The sequence below is a fragment of the Globicephala melas genome, chromosome 9 (genome assembly GCF_963455315.2).
Source record: "Globicephala melas chromosome 9, mGloMel1.2, whole genome shotgun sequence".
Classification (NCBI taxonomy): Eukaryota; Metazoa; Chordata; class Mammalia; order Artiodactyla; family Delphinidae; genus Globicephala; species Globicephala melas.
Window position 1 is genome coordinate 17790236 of NC_083322.1, and position 25411 is coordinate 17815646.

At 40.9% G+C, this 25411-nt stretch overlaps 1 protein-coding gene across 15 annotated transcripts in view; it reads right to left on the reverse strand.

The window, feature by feature from the left end:
* The window catches only part of CALD1 (caldesmon 1), a 186428-nt gene that overhangs the window by 13309 nt on the left and 147708 nt on the right, over positions 1 to 25411 (reverse strand). For 12 of the 15 annotated variants that reach the window (XR_009565258.2, XR_009565259.2, XM_060305275.2 and 9 more), the window contains 6 exons: positions 22676 to 22822; positions 18163 to 19186; positions 16798 to 16875; positions 11395 to 11537; positions 7146 to 7404; positions 4447 to 4587 (listed from right to left, as the gene is read on the reverse strand). Coding sequence is in view for 13 of the 15 variants with exons in the window: in XM_060305275.2 (XP_060161258.1) it covers positions 4447 to 4587; positions 7146 to 7404; positions 11395 to 11537; positions 16798 to 16875; positions 18163 to 19186; positions 22676 to 22822 (1792 nt within the window). In the remaining 2 variants the exon portion in view is untranslated. The remainder of the gene's footprint in view (positions 1 to 4446; positions 4588 to 7145; positions 7405 to 11394; positions 11538 to 16797; positions 16876 to 18162; positions 19187 to 22675; positions 22823 to 25411) is intronic. The other 3 variants (XM_030853884.3, XM_060305283.2, XM_060305282.2) reach the window with 2 other exon arrangements.

The following is a 25411-nucleotide window of genomic DNA, read 5'->3' on the forward strand; positions in this document are numbered from 1 at the left end:
TCTGCTAGAGAGGAAAACTACGTACAAGATATTTGATAATGAGGTTTGGGAGACGAAGGTAGGACTGGAAGAAAATAGAGAAATGTGAAGTTCTGGAGACAAAGTGGAATTAAAATGCCTCTGAAATAATATAAATCAAGGGCAAAATAATTACATTCCAAGACTAAAACAATTTTTTTTTTTGCTTTCTGATGTACTTTAAATTTTTTTCCATTATTTTTTATTGAGGTATAAATGACATATTACATTACACTAGTTTTAGGTATACAACGTAACAATTTGATATTTATATATATAAGAAAGACAACCAGGAACTGTGAACTATTCACTTACTGCTTAGCCTGATTTTCTAATTTGACAGCTGTCAAACCGATTGCTGAACTTAATTTGCCCTGAATATAGGAGATGGGGGTGGGGATGAGTGAAACTGGGGCACAGCTCATCAGGAATGCTGAGGCCTCTCATGAAGGCCCTATTAGTCCAAGTGGGAAATAAGGAAATAAGCCCAGAGAAACCGCTATGGATATACACCGATGGGCAGTTTAGTCATTTTTAATAAATTCTTTTTTTAAAAGCCAGAAATTTTGCTACAACTAAAGCTGCTAAATCAAACATTATATTTTACTGAAACTGCATCACTCAAATCCAGATGTTCTTTATAAGTCAGCAAATATCTGTTGACTCCTCATGATACCCAACTCCAGGCTAGAAATATCCTCTGCCACGCATCACCTATCATCAGCAAATAGTAACAGCTTCTTTGCATATGACTGCATGTGCAAAGCACACAGGTCCATTTTCTGCCCTGTTCAGGGCAGCCAAGGAATCTACTAGGCTACAGTTACCCTAGGCTGGTGTGGTTGACCGTCCCCTACAATCTTTAAGATGTCATGGCTTTTTCTGGACTGTTGGCCTGGGACTCATGGATTATTAATAAATACCCTTAAGCTTTTTGGAAAACACGTTTCACTCCTCATATCAGTCGAATAATACTTTTAAAGATGTTAGTTAAGCACTTCATCCTTTCCAATGATTTCTTACAAAGATAAAATCAAACTCATCAAACATAAAACTTTATGCAAAAGAATGCTATAGGTATCCCTGAGTTTATGAGATGTAAAGGGTCTTAAATCTTATTTTTCTGATTTTAACATAAACTTAGAAGTGCATTTCTGGAGAAAAAGTTCCCAGTTGAATGAGGTAAAACACATTAGAACCATGCAATGCACTGGCACCTTTAATATTATTCACCCATCTATCCATTCTGATTTAACCGTGTCAACCTGTCAGTCAAACAACCAACCAACCAATAAATTATATGTGAGTACTATTATATAAAGTTGAACACCCAACGATGTATGAGACAGGGTTCCAATTATTTAAGGAGTCAGTAGGGGAGACTAGTAGAACACATAAATGAAAAATTTTAAATTCAGTGGTAGGTACCATATTAAAGATAAGAAAATGGGGGAGTTCGAGAAGGCTTTTCAGATGTTCTGGTATTTGAGCTGAGATTTGTAGTTTATAGTTTACACAGCTTTATAAATGAGTTCATGAAAGTGAGGGTGGGAGTGCATGAGTTAGAGGGGAGAGGACATTTCTAGCAGAACAAACACATATACAAAGATTTGGGGAACCAAGAGGCATGTAGAGTGGTGGGACTGAATAATGGAGAACAATTCAGCGTGGGGAAAGGCCGGTGGAGAGGGGAGGCAGAGATGAGACTTGCTCTTTGTAGCACCTCTAGCATCGTTCTGACTCGGGGATCATCTTCTTAACCTTGGCCATCACATTTATTCACACTACAGAGGCTCTCAGACCCTACCTTCTCCTTTTGTATCTACAATATTCAATATAGCTTGACTTCATTATCACATTATATCAGGATTTACCATCCATTGCTGATGTACTCTTGTTGGAAAATTCCTGCCCTTAGTGACTCTGGGTAATGTAACAATTTGTACTAAATTTGTAAATTAAATCTCCTGCGTAAGGAGTTTAAAGGGGGAAATTGGTTCTTCTGAAGACCAAGAGGTGGCAGTGTTGTCCCCGTAAAACTCAAGGGAAAACCCCACACATTTCAGCAAACTGGCGCTCTCCTTACTCCACACTCCTTCCACCATCAGTATATGAAAACAATAATAATAAAAACAAAATTCTAAATTTAATTTACTTAAAGCTTATTCTTTGCATGTCTTATGTAAGAAAAATCATTCACTGCTAGCATAATTTAACTATGAGTAACCAGGTTCTGAGCTTCTGAGACAAGGAATATAAGTCATGAGAAATGAACAAAATACACCAGTTGATAATATCTTGAGGTCAAATATCAAATGTTTCTCCTCCCACTGGCACTTGACAATGTTAGCTTGTGACCATTTATAAAAGTTGCAGGGCCAAGAGTATCAATAGTTGCAGGAATTCAATTGTAGGACATGAAATTAAGTTCTAAAACAAGAACCACAGCAGGTTCTTCAAGGCACATACTATGGAGAAAAGCACTAGACTGCCTGTTCTTGAAACCATGTCTCTGTTACACAGAAATTAAAAATGTGTTTTTTCTTTTTTACATATCAACTTTGATTGCTCACACGTGCCTCTCTACCAGAGTGAGTAGACAAAAGCTTTCTGGGAACCCAGGAGTCTGGTTGATGGAAACACTAGAGAAGTTAAGTTGGAAACTAGGTAGAGAGATGTTTGGAGGAGGATGGGTTGCATCCATCCTCCTACTACTGACTACTACTTTCCTCGTGTTCCCAAGACAGTTCAAGGAAAGCTTAGCTTGAGTGGCATTTGACGGAAGGTTGAAGGAGAGAGAACATGGTTTTCTTTAATTATTGATGAGCCAGGAATAAAAGGACCCAGACTGAGGAGGCACCTGGTGCCTGCACAGAGACGGTCTGCACTGAGCAGGGTTTGCCTTTCAGCTCTTTCTCCTACAGTAGGTGCATGCAAACTATGGTCCACTTGCCCATGTCCTCCACCCACCCAAAAGCTAAGAACATTTTCCATTGTTAAATGGTTGGAAAAAAGTCAAAAGAATATTTTGTGACATAGGAAGATTTTACGAAATTCAAATTTCAGATCCATACATGAGGCTCACCTACTCAACAAAGCCTCTCTCTCCTCCTTGTGCCCCACTTAGAGACCTCACTGAGCTGGTCGTCTGCACTTCATTACCTTTGTAATTCTTGAATTCTCCTGAGGCAGTCAATTATATTAGTGCCCTAGGGGCAGTGACCTCGCTTTGTGCTTCTCGCCTTCACAGCACATAGCGCACATTAGATTTGTTATAAATATCAAACATTAAATAAGAAAATGCCCCTGTGGTTTAGTTTGGATCCCCCCTGAAGCCGCTCTTAAGACGAGGGTTCAAGTATAAGGAGTTTATTTGGGAGGAGTTAGAACTATGGTGGACTGGGACCCAGACCATTCTAAAGACTAAGTGAAGTTATCTAGGGATAAAACATACTGTTTTTCATGTGAAACAGGTAATAACTGTAAAACGTAAGTAACTGGCTTTTGATCATGTTAGTGTGGACATTAGACCTCACACACAATGACAGATACACACATGCACACATTAACCAGCTGGAGCCTGGCTATGATTCTATACTGGCTTTACCTGTTGTCAGTGCTTTGTAACCTAGCTAGGTTGATGGAAAATGAGGATAAAATAAAAACTGCTCAAAGTTCCAATCCCTGAAGATTCATTCATTCATGCATTCATTCAATAAATACTTGTTGAGTATTTTCACTGTGTCAGGTACTCAAAACACGCTAACTGTATAAGCAAAAACGTGTATTTGAGTGTGCGTTCTTGTTCCTCCATGGCAACCATCCCATCATCTCCCTGAGTCGGCTCCTTCCTGCTCATTCTCTTTTCTTTCAGCAGCACTTCCAAGTCACTAGGAATTGTGCTCTATGAAGGCAGTAGTCGGACCAAACTCATCCTGGCAAAGGAGCCTATCCGAGTCACATTTCATCTCCTCCCATGATAACAGCTTTAAAATTTGACATGTACCATTTCCAGTTGTGCTGCTCTTAATAATGACAAGGGAAAAAAATGAACATTAGCATGAAAAGCAGCTTAAACCTTTAAAATATATTTGCCCACTTTATAAAGTTTAAATGTTTCCATTTTTATTTGCTCAAAGTAATAAGGCATGTGGAGGGCGTGGGTCAGTGAGATCCAGAGATAATCACCAAAGGTCTTTTTAATGTATACCAAAGATCTAATAAACAACAGACAAAAATTTCTCCACTTTATTTCTCTCCTTTCCATATCTTGAAAACAAAAAGAAGCTGTGAAATTGCTGAAAGAAGGAGCAAAAAGATAAATGAAGCAAAACTTTGAATAATCAATAACTAAACCAGGGGCTAAAATCACATTTCTATTATATTTTAATAGACATATTATAAGAAGGTTTTCTGGGGAAAAAGTACCTTGAGAGATGAACCTTTAGGAGTGAAACACTTGAAGGGCTTCTTGTCATCTGATAAGCCATCTTCTGGCATCTTTTGGCGTTTCTCAGCAGCTTCTGCCCTTCGCCTTTCAATCTCTTCCTTTAGCCTCCTCTTCTCTTCCTAAGACAGAAAGAACAAATAACAAGGACGTCAAGATCAGCTTTAAGCCAAAAGGAAAGAGTGCTGTAGGGGAAAGCATAGTCCCAGAGGAAAAAGACCCAGGTTCTAGAAAGGATGCTATCCCTTCCTCAAGGGTGGCACCAGAGGTTAAGCCTGAGCTTGTGAGTCTAACTGTCGACAAGCACTCTGGGCTGCCCCTTCTCAACTGTGTGACCTTGGCCATGTTACTTACCTGCTCTGTGCCTAGGTTTCCTCATCTGTAAAATGGGGTAATAATAATATCCACTGACTAGGGCTTCAACAAGGACTAAATGAGAAAGCCCATGTAAAATGCTTAGACTAGTGCTCAGAATGACCATCATCATTGTCATCATCATCCTGTCAAGTCATCTAGGACTGACCTTCCACTTTGTGCATGTAAAGTATCCCTTCCGCCTGCTTCCTAGGAGAGTTGCAAAGACAAATGAGATGATTTATGTGCAAAGTTATATAAATGTATGTTACTATATTTACTAAATTGTACAAGAGATGATTTCATGGTTGTCCACACCTCAGCTGAGTAGATTATTTTAGATGGTTTGACAAACCTGAAATGGTGTAGATATTGCACCCTAGTGGTGAAATCACAGATGTTTACAATCTGTCTCATTAACCCCTCTGTGCCTTCACTCCTGGCCTAAAATACTCTCCCCTGCCTTCTCATCAAGCTGCATAAACTCTATGAACAATTTTTTGAGAGATTTATGTAGTCTTTGTAGTTTTCAAACTGGATGTTCTCAAGCAGGGACCGGATGTTCATCTCTCAGAGGATGTTGCAGAAAGATCCTGTGTGTTGTGGACTGAATATTTGTGTCCCCCCAAAATCCATATGTTGAAATCCTAGCCCCCCAAAGTGATGGTATTAGGAGGTGGGGCTTTGGGGAGGTGATTAGATCATGAGAGTGACCTTTATGAATGGATAGTGCCCTTGCGAAAGAGGCCCCAGGGAGCTCTCTTACCCCTTCTGCTCTGTGAGGACACAGTGAGAAGACTGCCGTCTGGGAACTGGGAAGCGAGGTCTCACTAGACAGAGAATGTGCTGGACTTTGATCTTGGATTCCTAGCCTCACAACTATGAGAAATAAATTTCTATTGCTTATCAGCCACCCAGTCTATGGCTGTTACAGCAGCCAGAACTAAGACACTGTGCTTGGTGGGAGGTTAGACCGAATCATCTCCTAGGTCCAATCCACTTCTCAGAGTTCACGTTTCTCTTCTGCTTTCATTGATATTCTGCTCCTCTAGATAACAATAATAACAATAATGATAACTATGACTTCCTGAGTGCCTATTATGTACAAGGCACCGTGAATACAATGATTTAATCATCGCCACAATCCTGAAAGTAGATATTTCACAGTTAAGGAAAAGAGGTCTCAGAGTAGTCCAGTGACTCTCCTAAGGTCCCAGCTTGCCAGTGGCAGAGTGTCTGATTCTAAAGCTCTATCATCCCAATTACTTCCTAACCAAAGATCATTGGCTCATTTAGAGCTGGAGTTGAAAGAGACCTTGAAATAATTTATCCAAACTTTGCACAGTTCAGGGAATGTTTGTATAGGATCCACGTCGGAAAGTCATCTAAAGTCTTTTTACATATTTTTTAATGATGGGAGATCACTATCTCCAAAGCTTTGTGGGAAAAGCTCTAGGCTGAGTTGGAGAAGCTGGGTCTCAGTACCAATTCTATCACTTTTTAGTCAAGTAACTTCACACAGGTTACTCAAACTATTTGATTCCCACTTCTTTGTCTATAAAATGAGAATAATGTACCTCAGGATGAAAGGAAAAAATGCACCTTGTAAACTGTAGCAATGCTTACAGTAGTTGGTTAAGCACTTGTTCAGTTTTCAAAATTTGCCTTCTTGTAACTTTATCTGTTTTCAGTTCTGTTTAAAAAGATGGAACAAATTCATCTGTTCATAATTACGGGGTTGCTGCTACATGCCTGGCACTGGGCTGGGTCCTGGGTATACAGTAACGAACAATACTGTCACTGCCTGTGAAAATCTAGTTACTGACTCTTCCACTTAAAACACCCCAAAAGCTATTTTTGAGAATCTTCTCTATAAAACCTCTTCAAATATCAAAAAACAACTATCATGATCATGTGACTCGGTTCTTGTAACCAATCTGCAGACTTTTTCATCCTTCTCTGCTAACTGTTCTTTATTGAGGGACATTACAGGGTCATGGATTAAGACAAGTGGGACCTGGGGAAAATTACAAAAACCTCTCTGTGCCTCAGTTTCCTGATCTGTAAAATGGGGATGAGAAGACGACCCATATCAGAGAGTTCTTAGAATTGCATAAACTAATGTGGATAAAAGTTTTAGAACCATGCCTAGCACACAGCAAGCTGATTAATCTTCAAATGTATTTGTAAGAATTCATGTTCAAAAGAGCAGCAGCAGTTCACCTGGGAAGAAACTATTTCCAGGGCTGGAAGGGTCACCAGAGACACATCCTCAGGGGCTCGGGTAACGTAAGACCCCTGATGGGCCACGCCGCACCCGCCTTACCTCCTCTCTGACTCTCCGCTCGGCTTCCTCCTGCTTCCTCCTCTGCCCCTCCTCCTCCAGGACCTTCCTTCGCTCCTCCCTCTTCTTCTTCAGCTCCTCCAGCTCCAAGGCCGCCTCCTGCTGCTTCTGCTTGAGCTTCTCGAACTCCTCGCTTTCAGTTTCCCCGCGGCGGCGGCGCAGCTCCTCCAGCCGCTTGCCGGCTTCCACTTGGGAAGCACCTTCAGCCTCCTTGGCCTCGCTGGCCCTCCCTCCAGGGCGGCTGCAAAGGAGTTGGACACACGTCTGCCTTCCAGCTCCCCTCCTCCCACCTTAGGGAGGGGATGTCGGTCTGCAGGCTTTGCATCCCACACCGAAATCTCCACTGCCCTCACTGGACAGTGGATCCTCCCACCTGTCCGAGGGGTAAGTTGGGGTCCACCTGGAATCTCCAGGTCTGAATCTGAGTCCCTGCTCTGCCACTTACCCTGGGTTTCCTTGACTGTACGATGGGGGCAAATAGGCACTGTTGGTGGGATTGTAAATTGATGCCGCCACTGTGGAGGCTCCTCAAAAAACTAAAAGTAGAACTGCCATATGACCCAGCAATTCCACTTCTGGGTATTTATTCAAAGAAAATAAAAACAGTGACTCAAAAAGATACATGCACCCCCATGGTCGTGCAGCGTAATTTACAGTAGCCAAGGTATGGAAACAACCCAAGTGTCCATTGATGGATGAATGTATAAAGAAAACGTGGTAAAAATACATACAATGGAATATCATTCAGCCACAAAAAGAAGAAATCTTGTTTAAATACTCATTAACAAGTAGTGAGGGCATTCTTAACTGTATCTGATGAATTACTACGGTCTAGTATCATTTATTCCATGTAGAGAATGGCACAGTGTTTCTAGCTATGAAGCAAGAAGAATAAAACAGAAAATGAGTTCAAGATTACACAGTTACCAATATTGATCTTATCTGTACGTCTCATGCTTTTAAAATAATGAGGTAGCTCTGAATAAACTATGTCCTTTAGGACTATGCTTTTCAAGCTGCAGCTTGGAAAATCTATTTAGTGGACTGTAATTAGCCTTTAAAAAATGAACTAGAAAACATCAGAGGGCATTGCATGGAACAAGGGAAAAGACCATTTCTTTTTTTTCTTTTTTCTTTTTTTTTTTGCGGTACGCGGGCCTCTCACTGTCGTGGCCTCTCCCGTTGTGGAGCACAGGCTCCGGAGGAACAGGCTCAGCGGCCATGGCTCACGGGCCCAGCCGCTCCGCGGCATGTGGGATTTTCCCGGACCGGGGCACGAACCTGTGTCCCCTGCATCGGCAGGCGGACTCTCAACCACTGCGCCACCAGGGAAGCCCAAGATCATTTCTTGATGTGCTTGTTTCAGTTATAAATATATATGTAGATGTGTAATGGGTTATGATGTAAAATTTCTTACTAGAAGTTGAGGTTAAAAAGTTAAAAAAATATTGTGCTACGTTCTTGATGGTTAAAGATGAACTTTTATTTTTAACTCATTCAAGGTTAGAGCGTCCCTTAAAACTTGGTATTGCTTTTTCAGTCTTAAAGGCCCATAGGCCTGTGACTCCAGAGAGGAACTCTCCCCTTTCAGTTAAAGTCTCTCCATCTTCAGAGATGAGTTTACTCTCTGTGTTCATCGTGTTAGTGTTTGGTAGGACTGAAAAACACATGCCTAGAGAAACTTCTCTGGATTCCACTAGGTGTCACTCAGTCTTTATATTGGGCATTCAAATGCCCATCATTAGGGACTGGTTAAATAAATCATGACCCATCCACCCAGTGGGACACTCTAACATTAACTGTAGGCTTATATTCACTGGTACAGAAGGCTAGCTAAGATACATTGCTGTGCACAAAGCAAGAATCACTTTAAAATAGAGATTTATAATTATATACACATATACATACTATATGTATATGTGTGTGTGTTTTGAATGTATATACATAGAGAGCATCTGGAAAAAATGTTACTGGTGGTTTCCTTGGGTGATGGGTACTTAACTTGCTCCTTGAATTGAGATTTTTCATGTCACGTTTTAGAGAAAACAATTTAGCTATAAGAAAACGGGTCTATCAAAGGGAACAGTAATTAAATCCAACAAAAGGAGCTATGCTCAAAACAGGAACAAGAGTTCTGTCCACATCACCTCTGCTCAGACATGCAGGCATGCCCTCAGCATTAGGGTAGCACCAATATGGAAATTTCTTCCAGAAGGTTCTTTCCTCTATCCTTGGCTTCGCTAGGTGAAAGTTGAGATGAACATCAGACCTTTCACCGTGAACACAGCTTGTTTTCAGTTAGACTATTAGGCACTAAGCTAAGGTAAACAGAAGCTCTTACTCCCTTCCTGGCTCCTCACCTTATTACTATACGGAGCAAAATGAGGCGTCTCTGCTTCTATCGGCGTCAACTTCTAGCTGAAACTAAAACTAAGGTATGTTGGCAGCTAAACAAAAACTAACAATATGGTGGCAGCTTGTTTCATTTTTTTTCTGCCCAGACATAGAAAAATTAAAGCAAGAGTCCCATTTACGGGTTCTCACTGCTTAATCTGTTGCCATCCCTTGTGACTTCTCTCTTTGAGTTACCCCGTTATCTGGATTTTCAAACGATGGGCATGTTAATTATTAATTTGAGCTTTGACTGAAGCTGGTTGACAAGTTTGCCGATTGTTAACCAAACTTCTTTCTACTGACAGATTTTTTTAAATGTTATTTCTCTTAACAAAATTGTACTCTTATCTACAACACATGTTTTAAACTATCAAGTAATTAAACACTAATATTATTAGGTAATATTCTTTGAATGCTTTTTATGAACCCGACACTGTTCTAGGGCTTTAACACATTAAACTACTGGCGCTTCAGCAAGCTCTGCACTCAGCTTATCAGCCTGAATCAAACCTGATTTCTAGATTTTCTATGAGTTGCTAATAAACTTCATTTTTACATCTACTTTCTTGCCAATCCCAAGAAACATCTATAGGTTCTACGCTTCTCACTCCTTCACACTTTATTTAGTCTTTGAATACACACCTTTTCTTCCATGTGCTTTCGGCTCTCTTTTGGATAATTGTGACTAGGTTTCTGCTCAAATTTTTGTGTAGAAAAATTGTTTGGGAACAACTATATTTACATAACATCTTAGAGCGGCTGGAAATGTCCATCCTTAGTAGTTCCGTTTGCTTCTGGATGTTACACAGGCTTTGGTGTAAGGAACAGTCTGACTTCCATACAATACCTACTGGGAACTTTCTTCTTTGAAGTGTTCCGGAAAACAGGGTCTACAGGCAAGGCGGCTGCCAAAGAACAGCCCCATGGGAATCCATGTTACGGGGACCCAAGACTTTTCCAGAACACCTGGCACAGCAGCCAGGGACGTAACAGAGATTGGAATTTGGCACTAGCGGTTGGAGGGAGTGTGTGTGTAGGAATGGGGCACAGAGAGTTAGGTAGCCAGGTGTCCACGGCAGGCTTCTGCAACTTGAGTCCTTCTACAAAGCTGATGGGGGGCCCTCCATAGTCAACGTACCTAGAAGTGAGGATTTGCCTGCATATACTTGTCTATCTGTCCTAAAATCAATCGCCGTAATGGGGGAGGGGATAAGGAGGGGAAGCTGAAGCTCTGCAAGAGGGTTTCCCAAAACTGGAGCATTAGTTGCATGCCCTCTTCCTCCCTCTGAGAGATTCCCAAGGCAAATTAACAGCAAGGGCTCTCAAAGTGGTAAAGAGAGCTGACTCATTTAGTTTAACCCAATGTTTCCAAAGTATTTGGCCACAGGGAAATCTAAGTTTTATGCAGCAATTTATTTACAACCTTTAGAAAATACATTCTTTAAAATGGTACTGAGAAGGGTCTCTTAGGAAGTTGGGTGGACCATACAGAGAATGAGTCAATGACAACTCCAGTCATGTTTTCTAATAAACTGATCTTACATGAACATATTAGATCAGTGAACAAAAACATGGCTGCCAAGCATGATCTGCCTTGCCAAATAATGGGAAAAGCAGATCAAACCTTGTCTGAGCAATGCCTGCTGGTCTCCTGTTAGTGACTGATAGCCAGACCGGCTGACCGAGTATCTGTAAGACAATGGCCAATGACCTCACAACAAAAGTAGGATGCCTGTTAGCACATTTCTGTCTGGAAGCACAGGGTAGGGAGACTGATTATTACTATTATTTTTTCACATATGAACACAGTCACTGTTAACTAGCCACAACTTCTTACCTGAAAGTATTCTCAGTGTGTTTAAGTTTGTGGGTCATGAATTCTCCATTCTGCGACTTCATTTCTGTAAATCCCTTCTTTCCATCCAAGAAGCTCTTAACTTCTTTGCTTTCTTTGTCCCTTTTAGTCTTCTCATCTTTGATCTAACCAACGGTACATATCAGGAAGAAACATAATGATAATAATCTTAATTAGGTTTTGGTTGGTATCACCAAATAAGACCCAACATCGTTAGGAAGCCAGAAAACTCAGAAGTAAAACAAACTACTGGAGAATGATGTGGTAGAGCTGGAATCAGAGGAAATTCTTAGAGCATAAGCTGTGGTCCTCTAGCCTCTGAGCAATGACCTTGACCACAATTTTAGGAGGTCAGGATCATCCCTTATTGCACTGAGGTTTTATTTTCGAAAGTAGTGGAGGTGTTACCATTTAGAAACTATTGTGTTCTGGGAACTCCACATAAGAGTGGCTGTGTTCAGTTCCCACTGAGAGGAGCAATTATTAGTGTGGCCTTGATGGGAGAATGGCCAGGTTGCTTGGATGAAGGGCACTTCTTTGAGAAGGACACAGATGTGTTGAGGAGGGAATAAGAAACCTACTGAGCCAGATCTGTCAAGCCAATTTTGGCAGATGTCAGAGGAAGACATTTTAATCAAATGAATTTTAATCAAATGAATTTGATTTTATTTTAATCAAATATTTTTGATTAAATATTTTAATCAAATGAATAACTAGGGTCCCCAGGATAGAAGACATAATAACCCTACTTTTAGCGGGATGACTCAGAGACCTGTGGGGCCATGTTTGTAGTCATCTCAACCACCAAAGATAGAATGGAACAGGAAAAATTCCAGGGTTGACTTTGACTTCCATTGAAGGTAATAATTTAGTCTCTGGAAGTGGCTTTATGATTGTTGTGGAAGACAGAGGAAGGTGAGACATGGAGAGCAGGTGTTAGCTTTAATTTTTTTTTGTGGGTTTTGTGTTACAAGTTCCTCACAGTAAGTGAGACAGATTATTTCAAAGTATACTGAATTTACATAGCTTTGGGGGGGGGTAAAGGAGTTCAAATTACTTTATCATCTCTCCCATTCTTAAAAAATGAGTGTGAAAACAGGTGAGGCTCATTATTTCTCATTTCAAGACAAACAGTGACAAAGCACTAACATTATAAAGAAACCTAAGGAGGAGGGTTTGGGCGTAAGAACTCAGGGCTTCAGGGACTGCCCAGGATGGTCTCCCCTTACCTCATCACTCACCTCTTCGCAGCTGTTATAGTTCAGATACCTAACCCCCGCCAAAGTGCATGTTTTACTAAGCAGAGGACATTTTTTTGCTATTTACTGATGAACCTTCGGTAGTCCTTTGCCTGACTGCCTTTGTTGAGTATTATTTGATTAAATTACTATCGATGGACTATTCACTACCATGTTGCCCTAATCAGTTAAGACTTTAATCTTTCTCCGAGGGGCATTTATCTAGGACATCCCTTGGACATGCTGAAGAGGGGGGCTGTTATTTTGCCATTCTCTCTGAGAGCTTTGTAATGCGAGTTTTAGTTCTATTGTTAGTTCTATTGTTCTATTGTTAGTTCTATTGTCTATTTGTTGCTAGTCAACAAACTAGCTGTTGCTTTAAGTCACCTAGCTTTTCTGGAATGCTGGCTCCATGTACATAAAAAGAGGGGGGTGCACTAGACGATCCCTTCCTAATCTTTCATCCTGTCATTTCCCTCTTGGCTCCAGATTTGTCCTGAGAGGCTACAGAGAAGAGAAGGAAGCTCCTAGTCTGTCCTACAGCTTTAATAAGGCTCCTTGGTGACTATCCTTGCCTGATGGTAAATCAGTATTCATTGGGCAGGCGGGAGCAAGCAAAGTCTCTTCTCATTTTGACCTACCTTGTTGGGTATAGTTCCAGAAACTATGGACTGGAGTTTATATCCTGGTTAAGAAGTATCTGGGGATACACGTTTAAGGGTGAGGGGGTCCCATTTCAGGGAACCCTTGAAAGAAATTGTGAGTCAAATCTCATAGTTTGTGGAGCACTATACAGAGAGAAATTCCCTTTAACTGGTTTCTCCTATCTTGGAGTCTGAGATATTTCCCAGATACCTCCCAAAATGTACTACCTAATTTACCATCCAAAGATGTGTATAAAATAGATTTGTAAAACAATACATGTCTAACAGAAGAAAAATCCCTTTTTTTCAAGCTCTGCCTTTATTGGCAAAGTTATGGTAGATGGTATGCTTATATTCTCTTTGGAAGACTTTCTTAGAAAAATTCCCAATGAAATAATGATAATGATGCTGACTGCAAATTATTTTTTCTTTCCGGGAAATGAATAAAGTAATTCCATAACACTTTAAGAAGCACAGTGGGTTGGATTCTATAGCAAATTCAACCTAAGCTAATGGGATATTCTGAGCCCACTCGGAAAAGCATTAGAGCCTCTAGATCAAAATGTTACCGTGAAGAGAATCTGTGCTGATGGATTAATACGGGGTTAATCCCGTATTAATACGGGGTTTAGCTCCTGAAGGAGCTAAAGTGCTTCCTACACAGATAACACCAGCATGCTCATATGAAAGGCTCTGGTCAAATGTGATCATTGGGATAACACTATGGGTATCTGGGATATTCAGTGGGATAACACATGGGTGTATGTGTGTGGGGTGGGAATTCCAGTGACATGCCCTTGTGCCAGAGAGACACTCAGAAGGTTGTGAGCAAGTCGGAAAGGACCAAGACGCCAGTCTCTGTGCTGTATCGCTTTGCTTCATTTGATTCCAGAATAGTGATAAGAACTGTTGCAAGTTACAGTTTTTCAGACTAAGTTGAATATACTTTTGCTAGATTCAGAAGCCTCAGTTCCTTTTCCAAGTCCAACGTCTACCCCATGGATATATATCCTTGCTGCTTGCTACTGGTCCATGGACAGCATGGATTTCACCAGGGAGCTGAGGCTCTACCCAGATCCACTGAGTCAGAGTCTGTGTTTCACAAGCTCCCAGGTGATCAGCATGCACACTGATGTTTAGTCAGAGGCTTTGGCCTACGTGATATTAATATCAGTTTCAATGTTATATGAATAGCTCTGCTGGGAACTGTTTTCCTATTAGAGGGCAGAACAAAAAAAGATCTCTGGGGTCAAGAACTAAAAGGAGGCATTTTATAGCACAGGGAACTATATTCAGTATCCTATGATAAACTGGAAAAGAATATCAAAAAAAAAGAATGTATATATATGCATAACTGAATCACTTTGCTGTACAGCAGAAATTAACACAACACTGCACTTCGACTATACTTCAATAAAAATTTTTTTTTTAAATTAAAAGGAGGCATTTTATAGTTGGGGAAGAGAAAAAGCTAAATTAGGTTTCAAGGTTGCTGGTCACCAGCGATCCATCACCACAAAGAGTTAAACTGCAGTGGGAGAAAAGGTTTTTTGTAAGGTACTGGAGTGAGTTCTGGAAATGTTGCTCACCTGACGTTTGTGTTTACCTATCCTACGTAGCTCCTTGAATTCAAAAGAAAGACTTTTTTTGAGGGGGGGGAACAAAAAGGTGGGATGCGGGGCAGGGATGGAGGAGGGCGTTTAAAATGGCTAAATCATGTAAAATATGACTTAAAGTTATCTACATGAAGCAACTACACAAATAGCTGGAGAGGGAGAAAATCTAGTCCTTCAACTAGTAATTTATGTATGCAATGTTAAAACAGGAATAGCAGATTTTTTTAAGCTTGGGTTGAGGAGCTAATCTGTCCTCGCGTCAAAAAGAGGCCAAGTTTTGGGACACTGGAATGTGCTGGAGGGCAAACAGGGAAAGAGGCAGGTCTGAAATCATCATACCATGGCCATTATTGAACTGGGGCCTTATCTGAAAAGAGGCAAAAGGATGATTGGATGATTGCTGATGAGCTCCTTCTAGCTCACGGACATAATACATGAACACAGAATGCCTTGGTCATTAAAAACAAATCACGTCTTGGTGAACTGAGTTAAATCAGGATGAATTCAAACAGTTATTCAGCCTCTCCTGCTCCACATAAACTTAATCCCTGAATTATGATTTCATGCCCTCTTCCTTCTGGACTGAAAGATACTCCCCACAAAACACTAGCTTTAGAGATGAACCCATGTGGGATATTTCTGTTTGAGTTTAGTCCCAAGGTAATTTTCATTTTTTGGAGATGAATTTGTAGGTGTTCTTCTGTTACAAAATGAGAACTATGGTTCCCAACACGTTTAACAATTTCTTTAGCTGCTTCATTAGAGCCAAATTCAATTTTCTAGTTATTAGTATTTACTCTTTCTCCTGCTTTTAACTGGGCAGTGTTCACATTCAGTTTTCACTCCCAAGCCACCACAAGTTCTATTAGAAACAGGGAGGAACACATACCGTAAACAAAATAAACATAACATGAACTAGGAGTTCTTACTTTTTACATGAATGTTAGGAAAAAAAGTTTAAGAAAATAACCATCCCCCTGCTTAATCTCATCTATTTGCTAAATATGGATTTTTCTGTGTCTTACTCTATGCCATAATGGGCAGAGAAATGCAGCAGGAGTCCATTTGAGTTGGAGCTCAATAGCTACAATTCAGTCCCACAGGCAGAGTAATTCAAGTCTTTTTACCTTTGATACTTTAATTTTACCATGTTTAAGTACTTTGAACTTGTTAAATACTGTCACAGTTTTTAGGATTGCTTGGAACTGACATAAGCATGATGGTTAAAGCAAGGTCAGGCTTTCTGATGTAGCATTTTAATTATGTCGGGGGCATAATGACATTCTCTCTGCAGCTCTGGTCCACTGACTTGTTTACTTACCTACAGTCAAACACCCTGGCACCAGCTCCTGTGTGTGCCTCAGAAATGCAATGCAGAACATTGTGCCAAACTTTTCTTTTGAAAACCAAATATCATCTTCAGTTCATCAAATTTTTTACTGAGATGTGTGGGAGTATTTTTCCTTTGAAAAGTTAAATCATTAATCAAAGCCAGTTGGAAATATTTCATGATTGAAACAAAAGTAGGATGGCTCAAGGAAAACAAAATAGCACTTGGGAGAGTAGAAAGTGGGTAAGATTGATCAGAGGAGTGTTTTTCAAGCTTTCTGACTGTGACCCACAGTAAATAAGGACAATTTATATCACAGTGAAATACTTACTGGCCATGATGCCGTCTGATATTTTCTATCTATTTCATTTTAAAAATGCAGATTGACACATTTAGCTAATTTTGGGATGCTTTAGGTTGATTTCACCATTCAATGGATCATGAGTCATGTCTTGAAAAACACTGGATTAGAGGTTACAATTTTCATCAGACCTGAAATGTCGTGGAACACTGCTCTCTGTTGCTTTATGGCTAGGTTCTTTCTCAATGATATTTACCTCTTCTTTTTTGAAGGTAGGCTTGTCTTCTTGGGACTTTCCTCTTTTAGCTTGCATTTTAGCCCCCCTTTCTTCTTCCTTTTTATTTTCAAGAATGGTAAGGTCACTCATTTAAAAGAAGCCCTTGCTAGCTTACAAGAGTGAGAGGGTGCTCAGGTCACTCTGCATGTGGTGTGAAGTGACTTCTCTTTGGCTGTCCCAGTGCTCACATTCCCCCCCGTGCCAGTGGTTCTAAACAGCAACGTGGGATAGTTTCCTCCCCGCAGAATCTTTTCTCATGAGCCTGCCATCGTGCTCACTGAAATCTAGCGTGATGTGGTGCATCTAGTAAGTGTGGACAAATCTTGTGTGTGGTCTGGTGCATCTTGTTCCTGATCATCTCAATGGAAGCTGTGTTTATGAGCCCCTTGTAAGAAGCAGGAGTGAAAGACAACTGCAGTGCAAGGCAGACTTAGCGATAGAGAGTTCTCTATGGAAAGGTGGATACACAAGCATTTCTTTTTTCTTTTTCTTTTTTTTTTGCGGGGTAGATGGTGGTGGTACGGTGGTGGTGGTTAGGTATAGTGCTCTTAATGCAGCCTTGCAGACAGATGAAAAAATATTTCTTAGCTTACAAATATTCCCCCACCCCCTATTTCCACACTTCCTTGTGCTACATAAATTTGTGTCACCCAGATGGTAAAAGACGCAAAATGTGTGCTCTTAATTGCCAGTCAGTTTTAAGTTGATGCTACCCCAGATGAATGGCTTTCTGCAAGTTTACATTAAGCTCAGGTCTACATGATGGCAAATCAGGGTTCTGACACTTATAAAAGGTCCAAACTGCCTCCTTTCCCTCCCTTATTATCAGTTAATTCCAAGGGTGTTATTTTGCCTCCTTAAGATGATATTTCTGACCATGATTCATCATGTCAGTTTCCCACCCCAACTTTTAGCGTATTTTATTAAATGCCAAACACACAGATAAAGTGAGGAGTTATGGTCCCCCTGCCTCATGTAGACCTGTGGATAGAGATAAGTTGTTAAAAAGGAATGAGTTTAGATGCAGTGCAGAATCATAAGTCAATGCAGCACCACCACATTTGTCATCTTTGGGTTAATTCATTTTTTCTGGTATTCATAGCAACCAAGCACAGAGCAATTCACTTTTCTCTGGTTGTACCAGTAAATTTGATTGGTGGAATAGTTAGCTATCAATTGATTGCTTTATGCTTGCACATTGCTGTGACCTAAAAAAATGAGCAGCTTGCCAAATGATCAAGCACGTGGGGCTGTAGGAATGTGGGCTCAGTCCCAAATTTGATGTGCATTCCATTTCTCGTAAGTTGCAGGCATCACACATTTGGTGCAAAATGTTTACTGTACCTGTTTCTTTTGGACAGCTGTCTGAAGTTTATCTTCTTGTACTTTCTTTTCATTGACCCACTTCCCTTCTGTTTTCTCCTCTACCTTTTCCCCTTTTATCTTTTTCTCTTGCATTTCCCTTTTTTTCTCTTCTAGTTGCTTCTTACGTTTTTGCTCTTCTATCTTAGCTCTCTCTTCTTCCTCTGCCTTTGCCCTCTGCCTCTCCTCTGCTGCCCTTCTCTCCTCCTCCTTAATCCTTTCCCTCTCCTTTGCCCTCTGCCTCTCCTCTGCTGCCCTTCTCTCCTCCTCCTTAATCCTTTCCCTCTCCTTTGCCTCCTGTCTTTCTCTCTCTTGTGCAGCTGCTTTTTCTTCTGCTTCCTTTCTCGCTTTCTCCTCTGCTATTTTTTGTTCTTGCTCGATTTTAATTCTCTCTCTTTCTTCTGCTTCCAACCTGGCCCTTTCTGCCTCAGCTCTTTCCCTTGCTTCCTGTTCCATCTTTTCATTATGGGGAATCTCATGTGAGCCTTTTTCCCTCTCCTCTTCTGTCTTAGGCTCATCTGTACCGATCTGCCCATTTTTCAATGACATTACTGTTTCCTCCTGGGTTTCTGCTGCTTTCTCTTCTGCCACCACCTCTACCTGATTTTCTTCAATGCTCCCTTGCTTTGGCTTCTCCTCTTCCTCTTCTTCCTCCTTTTCTTTTTCTTCTTCCTTTTTCTCTTCAGCATCCATCCAATCATTCTTCTGGTGGGACTTGGTGACTGTTTCTGTTTCCTCTATCTCGTATCTCTCCCGGCGACTTTCGCTTTTTTCTTCCTTCTCTGCCATTTCATTTTCTGCTGTGTTGTTTTGCATTCTTCTGCTGGGTAGCAACAAACTTGCATCTGCTATTGTTGGGTCAGAATCCTTTTGGCGCTCCAGTGCTTCCTGGAGGCGTTTCTGGCGTCTTTCCTCCCGCCGGGCCAGGCGCTCCAGGAGTGCAGCCTCATCGTCGGCCTCCACCTGAGTGTCTGTGGTGGTCGTCTTGACCTCCTCGTCGGGCACACTGGACAACAGAAACAACAGCAAGGGCAGCTTGCTGATTAATCAGTCAGCTGGACTCATGTGCTGTGCCACATGGGAACATGCAGATATATACATCTCCCCATATACAGCCCCCTATTAGTACATTCCTGCCTGGCTTTCAATAGGCAGCATATGCAAATCTTTGCCCATGGCCTCTGTCTGGCCATGGGGAATCTATTCTGCATACTAGAAGTGCTCTGAGTATTAATGCCACCTGGGCATTTTGCCTCAAGCAACAATTGATGAGCATTAATGTGTAAATACCTCAGCTCCCCTCACCTGTGGTATCAGATAGCGCTGAGGTGCCTGTACCACAGTGGATCTTAGAGTTCCCTGGTGGAATTAAGCTCCTGATACCCACAGTGGTAATTTGCTTGGTAAATTACCTTGGTAATTACCTTGCTGGGTAGTGAAACCTTTATTGGGTTGCCTTCCCTTCTCTGTCTCACTTCCCCACACCGCTACCATTTTTTCCTGGGATCATGTTACAAGTAAACTGTGCTCAAATCTTTGTTTCAGAATCTGACTTTCAGGGAACTCAAACTAAGTCAAGAACCAAACTGAAGAAACAAATTCCTCTTGTATCAAGTAGTGTCCCCATGTGTTGCCAAGTCATCTGGAATTCCTGATCTGGATTGCTGGAACACTAAACACTTTGAGAGTATGGGAGTGTACGTTATAGTGTGGAGATGCTATACTCAGGCCAGTGACCCCCCTGGTGGAGACATCTAACTGTCCACCACAACTTATGCTCCTCTTTCCTTAGTCGCAGGGAAGTGATTGCCTGTCAAGGATTATATTTCCCACCCTCCCCTCTTCCTCGCACCTAGGTGGGGCCCCGTGACCAATAATCCCAATGAAATGTGAGCAGAAGTGCGATGTCCAGACCAGGACAAGCAAGAAGCAGAGGTACATTCTCTTCCCTTTCTATCTCTGTCTACTGGCTAGATCAGAGGACTCCAAAGCCCCTGAAGCTGACAGAGTCACAGGAGGAAAGAAGATAGGGAACCAGTTCTACCAGTCAGAAATACCCACGCTGGACTAGTATGTGTTACTGCATCAAACTACTAAAATTTGGGGACTCATTGTTAAAGCAGCTGATGTTGCCCTAACTAATAAATATACCATCTCCATTCTTTGTCAAGATTTCCATGAATAAAGGGGCTCTTGCCCTTCTTTTCTGCAGTAGACCAAAGGACAGTTAAATTTGATGTTTATAAAAAAAGAAAAAATCTCTAAAATCCAAACTGTAGCACGTCCACCACTGTGCTCACTATTGCAGGATGCTGGACACTGCCCATGCCAGGGGTGTTGGTCTTCACTGCAGGAAACAGCCAGTCATGTGATACTAGGGCTGTGACCAGAGTTGGAAGAACATGTCTTGCAGTGTTTAGAAACTCCATCAAATTTCATGGTTCATACCAACCTTGGCCCTTTTGAAGTTCAAGTTCACTTAATTTTGGAAAAACATATTTCACATTTAACAACAAGAAATGGCAGACTAAAGGCTAGATTCTAAACTTTCTTGGCCTCAGCTGTTGTTGTAAGACACTGTCTCCATGAATTAGACACATAAGGATTAAATTTCTCTGAAAATGCAAATAGTTTAGGATTTAAGGGGGAAAATCTATATACATAAGGCATTTGGATCAACTGAATTCAAATAATTTTTAAGAGGTACCCCAAATTCCACAATGCTAGCTGGCTTAAAGAACTCGAGTTAAGAAACAACAGACTCTACTGAACCTTTCTTTGCTATTTATAAATCAGGACAGCAGTCAACAGGAGAAGTTGAGTACCAGTCAGTTGTTTACCCCAAGAATACTTATTCTTCTTGGGGCTAATTAGTATGTCAGAGGTAAATCATATGTTATCAGATCTGAATATGCGCTGCTAAAAAAAGGAATTTTGTACTCAATCAATGCATGAAATAACTAATAATAGTACAATGTGAAAAAAGAAGAGAAACACAAGTAGAAGCAAGATTTTAAAAGCTAGAAAACTATAGGCACTAGTAATTCCTTAAGGCATTGTTGATTACTCACTAATAACCAGATTCACAAAAGGCCTTAAAATGTCATTATTAAGCTCTTTCTTTCCCATCCCCTTCAACTCAGAAATAGAAAAGGCAGTGAAGCCTATGTAGCCCTGATCTGTAAGACTCTGCTACCATCTTCCTAATAATGGTCAAAATTACTATGCGCAAGCACTGTGCATTTTACAGGTATTATCATCTCATTTAAATTTAACAACATTCCTAAAAGAAAGGTATGATTTTTACTTCCATTGGACTGAAGAAATACAGTTAGTGAAGAAAGGGTCAAGCTGGGATTCAAAGCCAGGTAGTGAACCCCAGAGAACCTCTTTGCTATACTCTCTCCCTAATCAGGAGCTCCTTACCGAGGGACAAAGTCTGTTTTTCCACCTAACCAAGAAGCTTCCTGATTGAATCATCCTGCCTGCCAGCATGTTCACTACTGCCTTCAGAAACCCTCTGTGTACCCACTCAAATTCACGTTAAAGAGGCCAGAACTCTTTCCCTTCAGAATTTTCTACACAGATTGAATGAAGGGGATTATCAAATACAGTGCCCTCCCACCACACACAAAATGAAAGAATCTAAAACCAAAGCCACACAAAAGGTCTTACATGGTGACTGCATTATATTTAACCAGTCCACAATTTAAAAATAAAATTATTTTTTTCTCCATTCCCCCTCCCCATCTTTTCTATACCTTTGGGGCATATAAATGATATATACTAAGTATTAGCGTAATGCACTGTGTGACCTTGTATGTGTGAACTTGTAAAGGCCCCTTTTGAAAAAGTTGAACTTATTAAGTATTCTCGACTTTCCTGATTTCTACCAGGACTGGTATAGGAAAAAATGTAGTACTAAACTCATGAGCTTGTTTGAATAATTACATTAAATTAAACAGGATTCTGCACCTTGTTGAATATTGTAGAGATCAAAGGATACTGGTTTAGGGTGTATATCAGGAAAAGTAAGACATTTGCAATTCATGCCTACTTCTAAAATTCAAGTATTATCTGCTACTGGTAGGTACAGAGGACTATTAAACGAATACATCTTCAGTTCAAAACAGATAACAATACCCTAAAGAATGAAGGTAAATAGTTTTCCTTATTTAAGCATATAACCCACGATTTTTAGTAAATAAAAAATTTACTAGATTACAAAAGAAAATAAAATCCTTCAACTGGGGTGTGTTTAGGGGATGGGATGCGGGGGGGTGGGGAGAAAGGAGTACTGGTGTCCTAATGTCTAAATCAGATCGACTGTCCAATCTGGTTAGTTGCCTAAAACGTCCACAGAAGAATTAAACAAGCTAGAAAAACGGAAAGAGTTGAATTGGGCTGAGAAGGGGATGCTTTGCCCGACACATTCCTTTCATCAGACAGGCTAAGAAGCACCTGGAAAAATTCTCCCTTCTGAAGAGGACAGTACCTGTTCTGGGTATTGACCTCCACTTGGTCAGTCACCTGTCCCAAGGATTCTTCCTCTTGCTTCTGCCGCAGCCTTTCCTGCCGGGCACGGCGGCGCCGTTCCCGGGCGGCCTCTTCCTCATCATCGTCGTTCCGCTGGTAGGCGATTCTGTAACATCACAAAGACAACTTCTTGAGCTTGCCAACTGCCCACGATCTTCACCAACTTCTTGAAAGGATCGACACTGAGCTTGACTACTTACTGAGCCATAGAGTTCTAAAAGGATGGTTCTGTTCCTTAAGTTTAGAGACCCGATCTGACTAGTTTTTAAACTTTTAAGTATCTGAAAAGCATTAGTCCAATAGCTACAGAGGATAATTTACAATGACCAAATAACAGCTTAAACTAAAAAGTTTACACAAAAGCAACTGCCTTTGGAGACTGTGGGTTAGCATGTTTAGATTTCTTTACTCAGCTGATGATTAGCATGTTAAGATTTAGAAGCAGAAATCCAAAGAACTGAACTGAAAGTACTGAAAACACTTATTGAAAAGATTCAGCATGTTGTATGAATTATTTGTGGATATGTTGTCACAAAGGTCAGAAAAGAATCAAGTTATGTTAACAAACCAGGACTTTGGCATTAATAAGCCAAATAGCCAACTAAACTCCAGAGCAGGATATCCTTTTTGCTTGGATTTAATTTTTTTCCTTTTTGTTCACTTTCACTGAAGGAAAGTGTTATTGACAACTGATAGGAGGCTTCACAGTCAGTGCAGTGCCCTCTAAGGCCGCCTGTTTTGTTCTAAAACTGCTTTAGTGTCCCACTACCCACACGCTGGGCACATCTTGGGAGCCCACAGGTGTGTATTTAGATAGAAACCTAAGGGCTAAGGCCAGTAGAAGAGGCGCAGAGGGTTTCACATGCATATATGGTATTTAGCTTTCCTAGTTTATCAGAAGCAAAGAACTATTTAGGGAAATTATACAATCAATATCACTAGTTAGATACGTTTCCCCTAATATTTATTCCCAAGTAAAGAATCGGAGCTGGGGAACTCCAGATGCTCAGACTCGTGAGGAGATAGCCTGCGTGGTCAACCTGGCTGTTTTGGAAGGAGGACTGTGTACTGACATACAGAGTGCTGAGAAGGCATGGCAGTGCTGGCTGGCCCAGGGACAAGCTGGCCTGATGGATACATGGGATGCAATGGAGCTGCATTGTGCAGCAGACTGCTTTTTACCTTGGAGAGTTAACATGCTTTTTTACAGTGTTACTTACATATCTACCAATAGAAATCCAGGTACGTAAACGTTTCATACTTATCAATAATGACTAAGCTAAAATAATTTACAAATGAAAGAAAACAAAACAGCAGAATCACATAATTTATACCAACAAAACGAACCTAATATGACTGATGGTTTGCTCATGTTCGATTTACAAACCAGGTATTTTTAGATCCAGTACTTTACTTTACCTGTCTTTTGACTTCAATAATACAAATGCTAGGAATGTTTCTGACCTTACAAAAACAAGATGAACAGTTCTGAAGGTTGGTTGGTTTGTTCTTTGCTACTTAAGAAACTCTGACTTCATACTTGCTAAAATGTGCTAGTGCGCGATATTCAAATGCCAATATAAATAAACTGTCACTTAGTAATTCTATAAAGCTGACTGTTTTATTTCCACAAATACGGAGAGAAGGGCGGTGTGATACAGTTAAAGGATAACTAGGTTAATACTCAGAAAACCGAGTTTCTAGAACTGGTCTCTCCCCAGCTTGCAGCCCTTTGATTAACCTGCATTAAACTGCCTTGTCTGTAAGTGGGTGACAATCAAATGAAATCATGGGTGTATTGTGGTAAGGCATACTACAGTGTAGTGTTCTGTTGTTATTAGGAAAGTGCAGTGGAGGAGCTGCTTTGTGAGGAAAGATGAGTTCAATTTTAGACTTGTTGAATTTGAGGTGACAGCATGACATGCTTTGAATGTTCCTTTCTAATTCAATCACATTGTAGTTTGCAGTTGAAAGCCCTTCCCAGTGGTTTGGCTTCAGTCTTCAGATTCTTGGCCTCATATTCCTTTGGCTTATTTCTCAGTAGACAGCTTTAACCACAGCAGGGAGAATGAGTCCTTAATGACTGCTTCCCAAGCTAATCAAACAGAAAGTCTTAATTTGCCCTTCTACGTCTCTGGATCAGCCGTGAGGTCTTGGCTATTACTTGGGGCCTTGCTTTTCCAAGACAAGCAAAAGACACATAAAAGCTCCATATGGGACACCCTATGGCAACAACAAAACCCTCCCCGCTCCTAGATGGAATCTCATTTGAAGCCCTTAATTTCCCACTATACTTGAACCTCTCAGAGGTGTTCCTCTCCCTCCTCCCACCCACCCAATGTGCTTCATGGTGGATGCTGTTGGCTTTTAGTTCTGACACGACCTAGATATGCCATCTGTCTCAGCCAGGTCACGCTCAGTCTTCCTTCATCTTTGGTTTCTCATTGGAGGCATGGCCTTCCACATTCAGATCACTGCCCCTGTCTCTGCTAACTCTTCTTGCTTCATACTACTTAAAATTTATCATCACTTTGCATCGGTAGACTCTTACCTAGGATACACAGTTGCCAGAGCTAGATTTTTGAGGACCTTTTGTTGCTACTAATAAAGAAACATGTTAAAATTGTTTTTCATAGTTAAAAACAAAAAAGGAGCCAAAATGTTTTCATGGCATTTTGAATCAGAATGTGCCCGG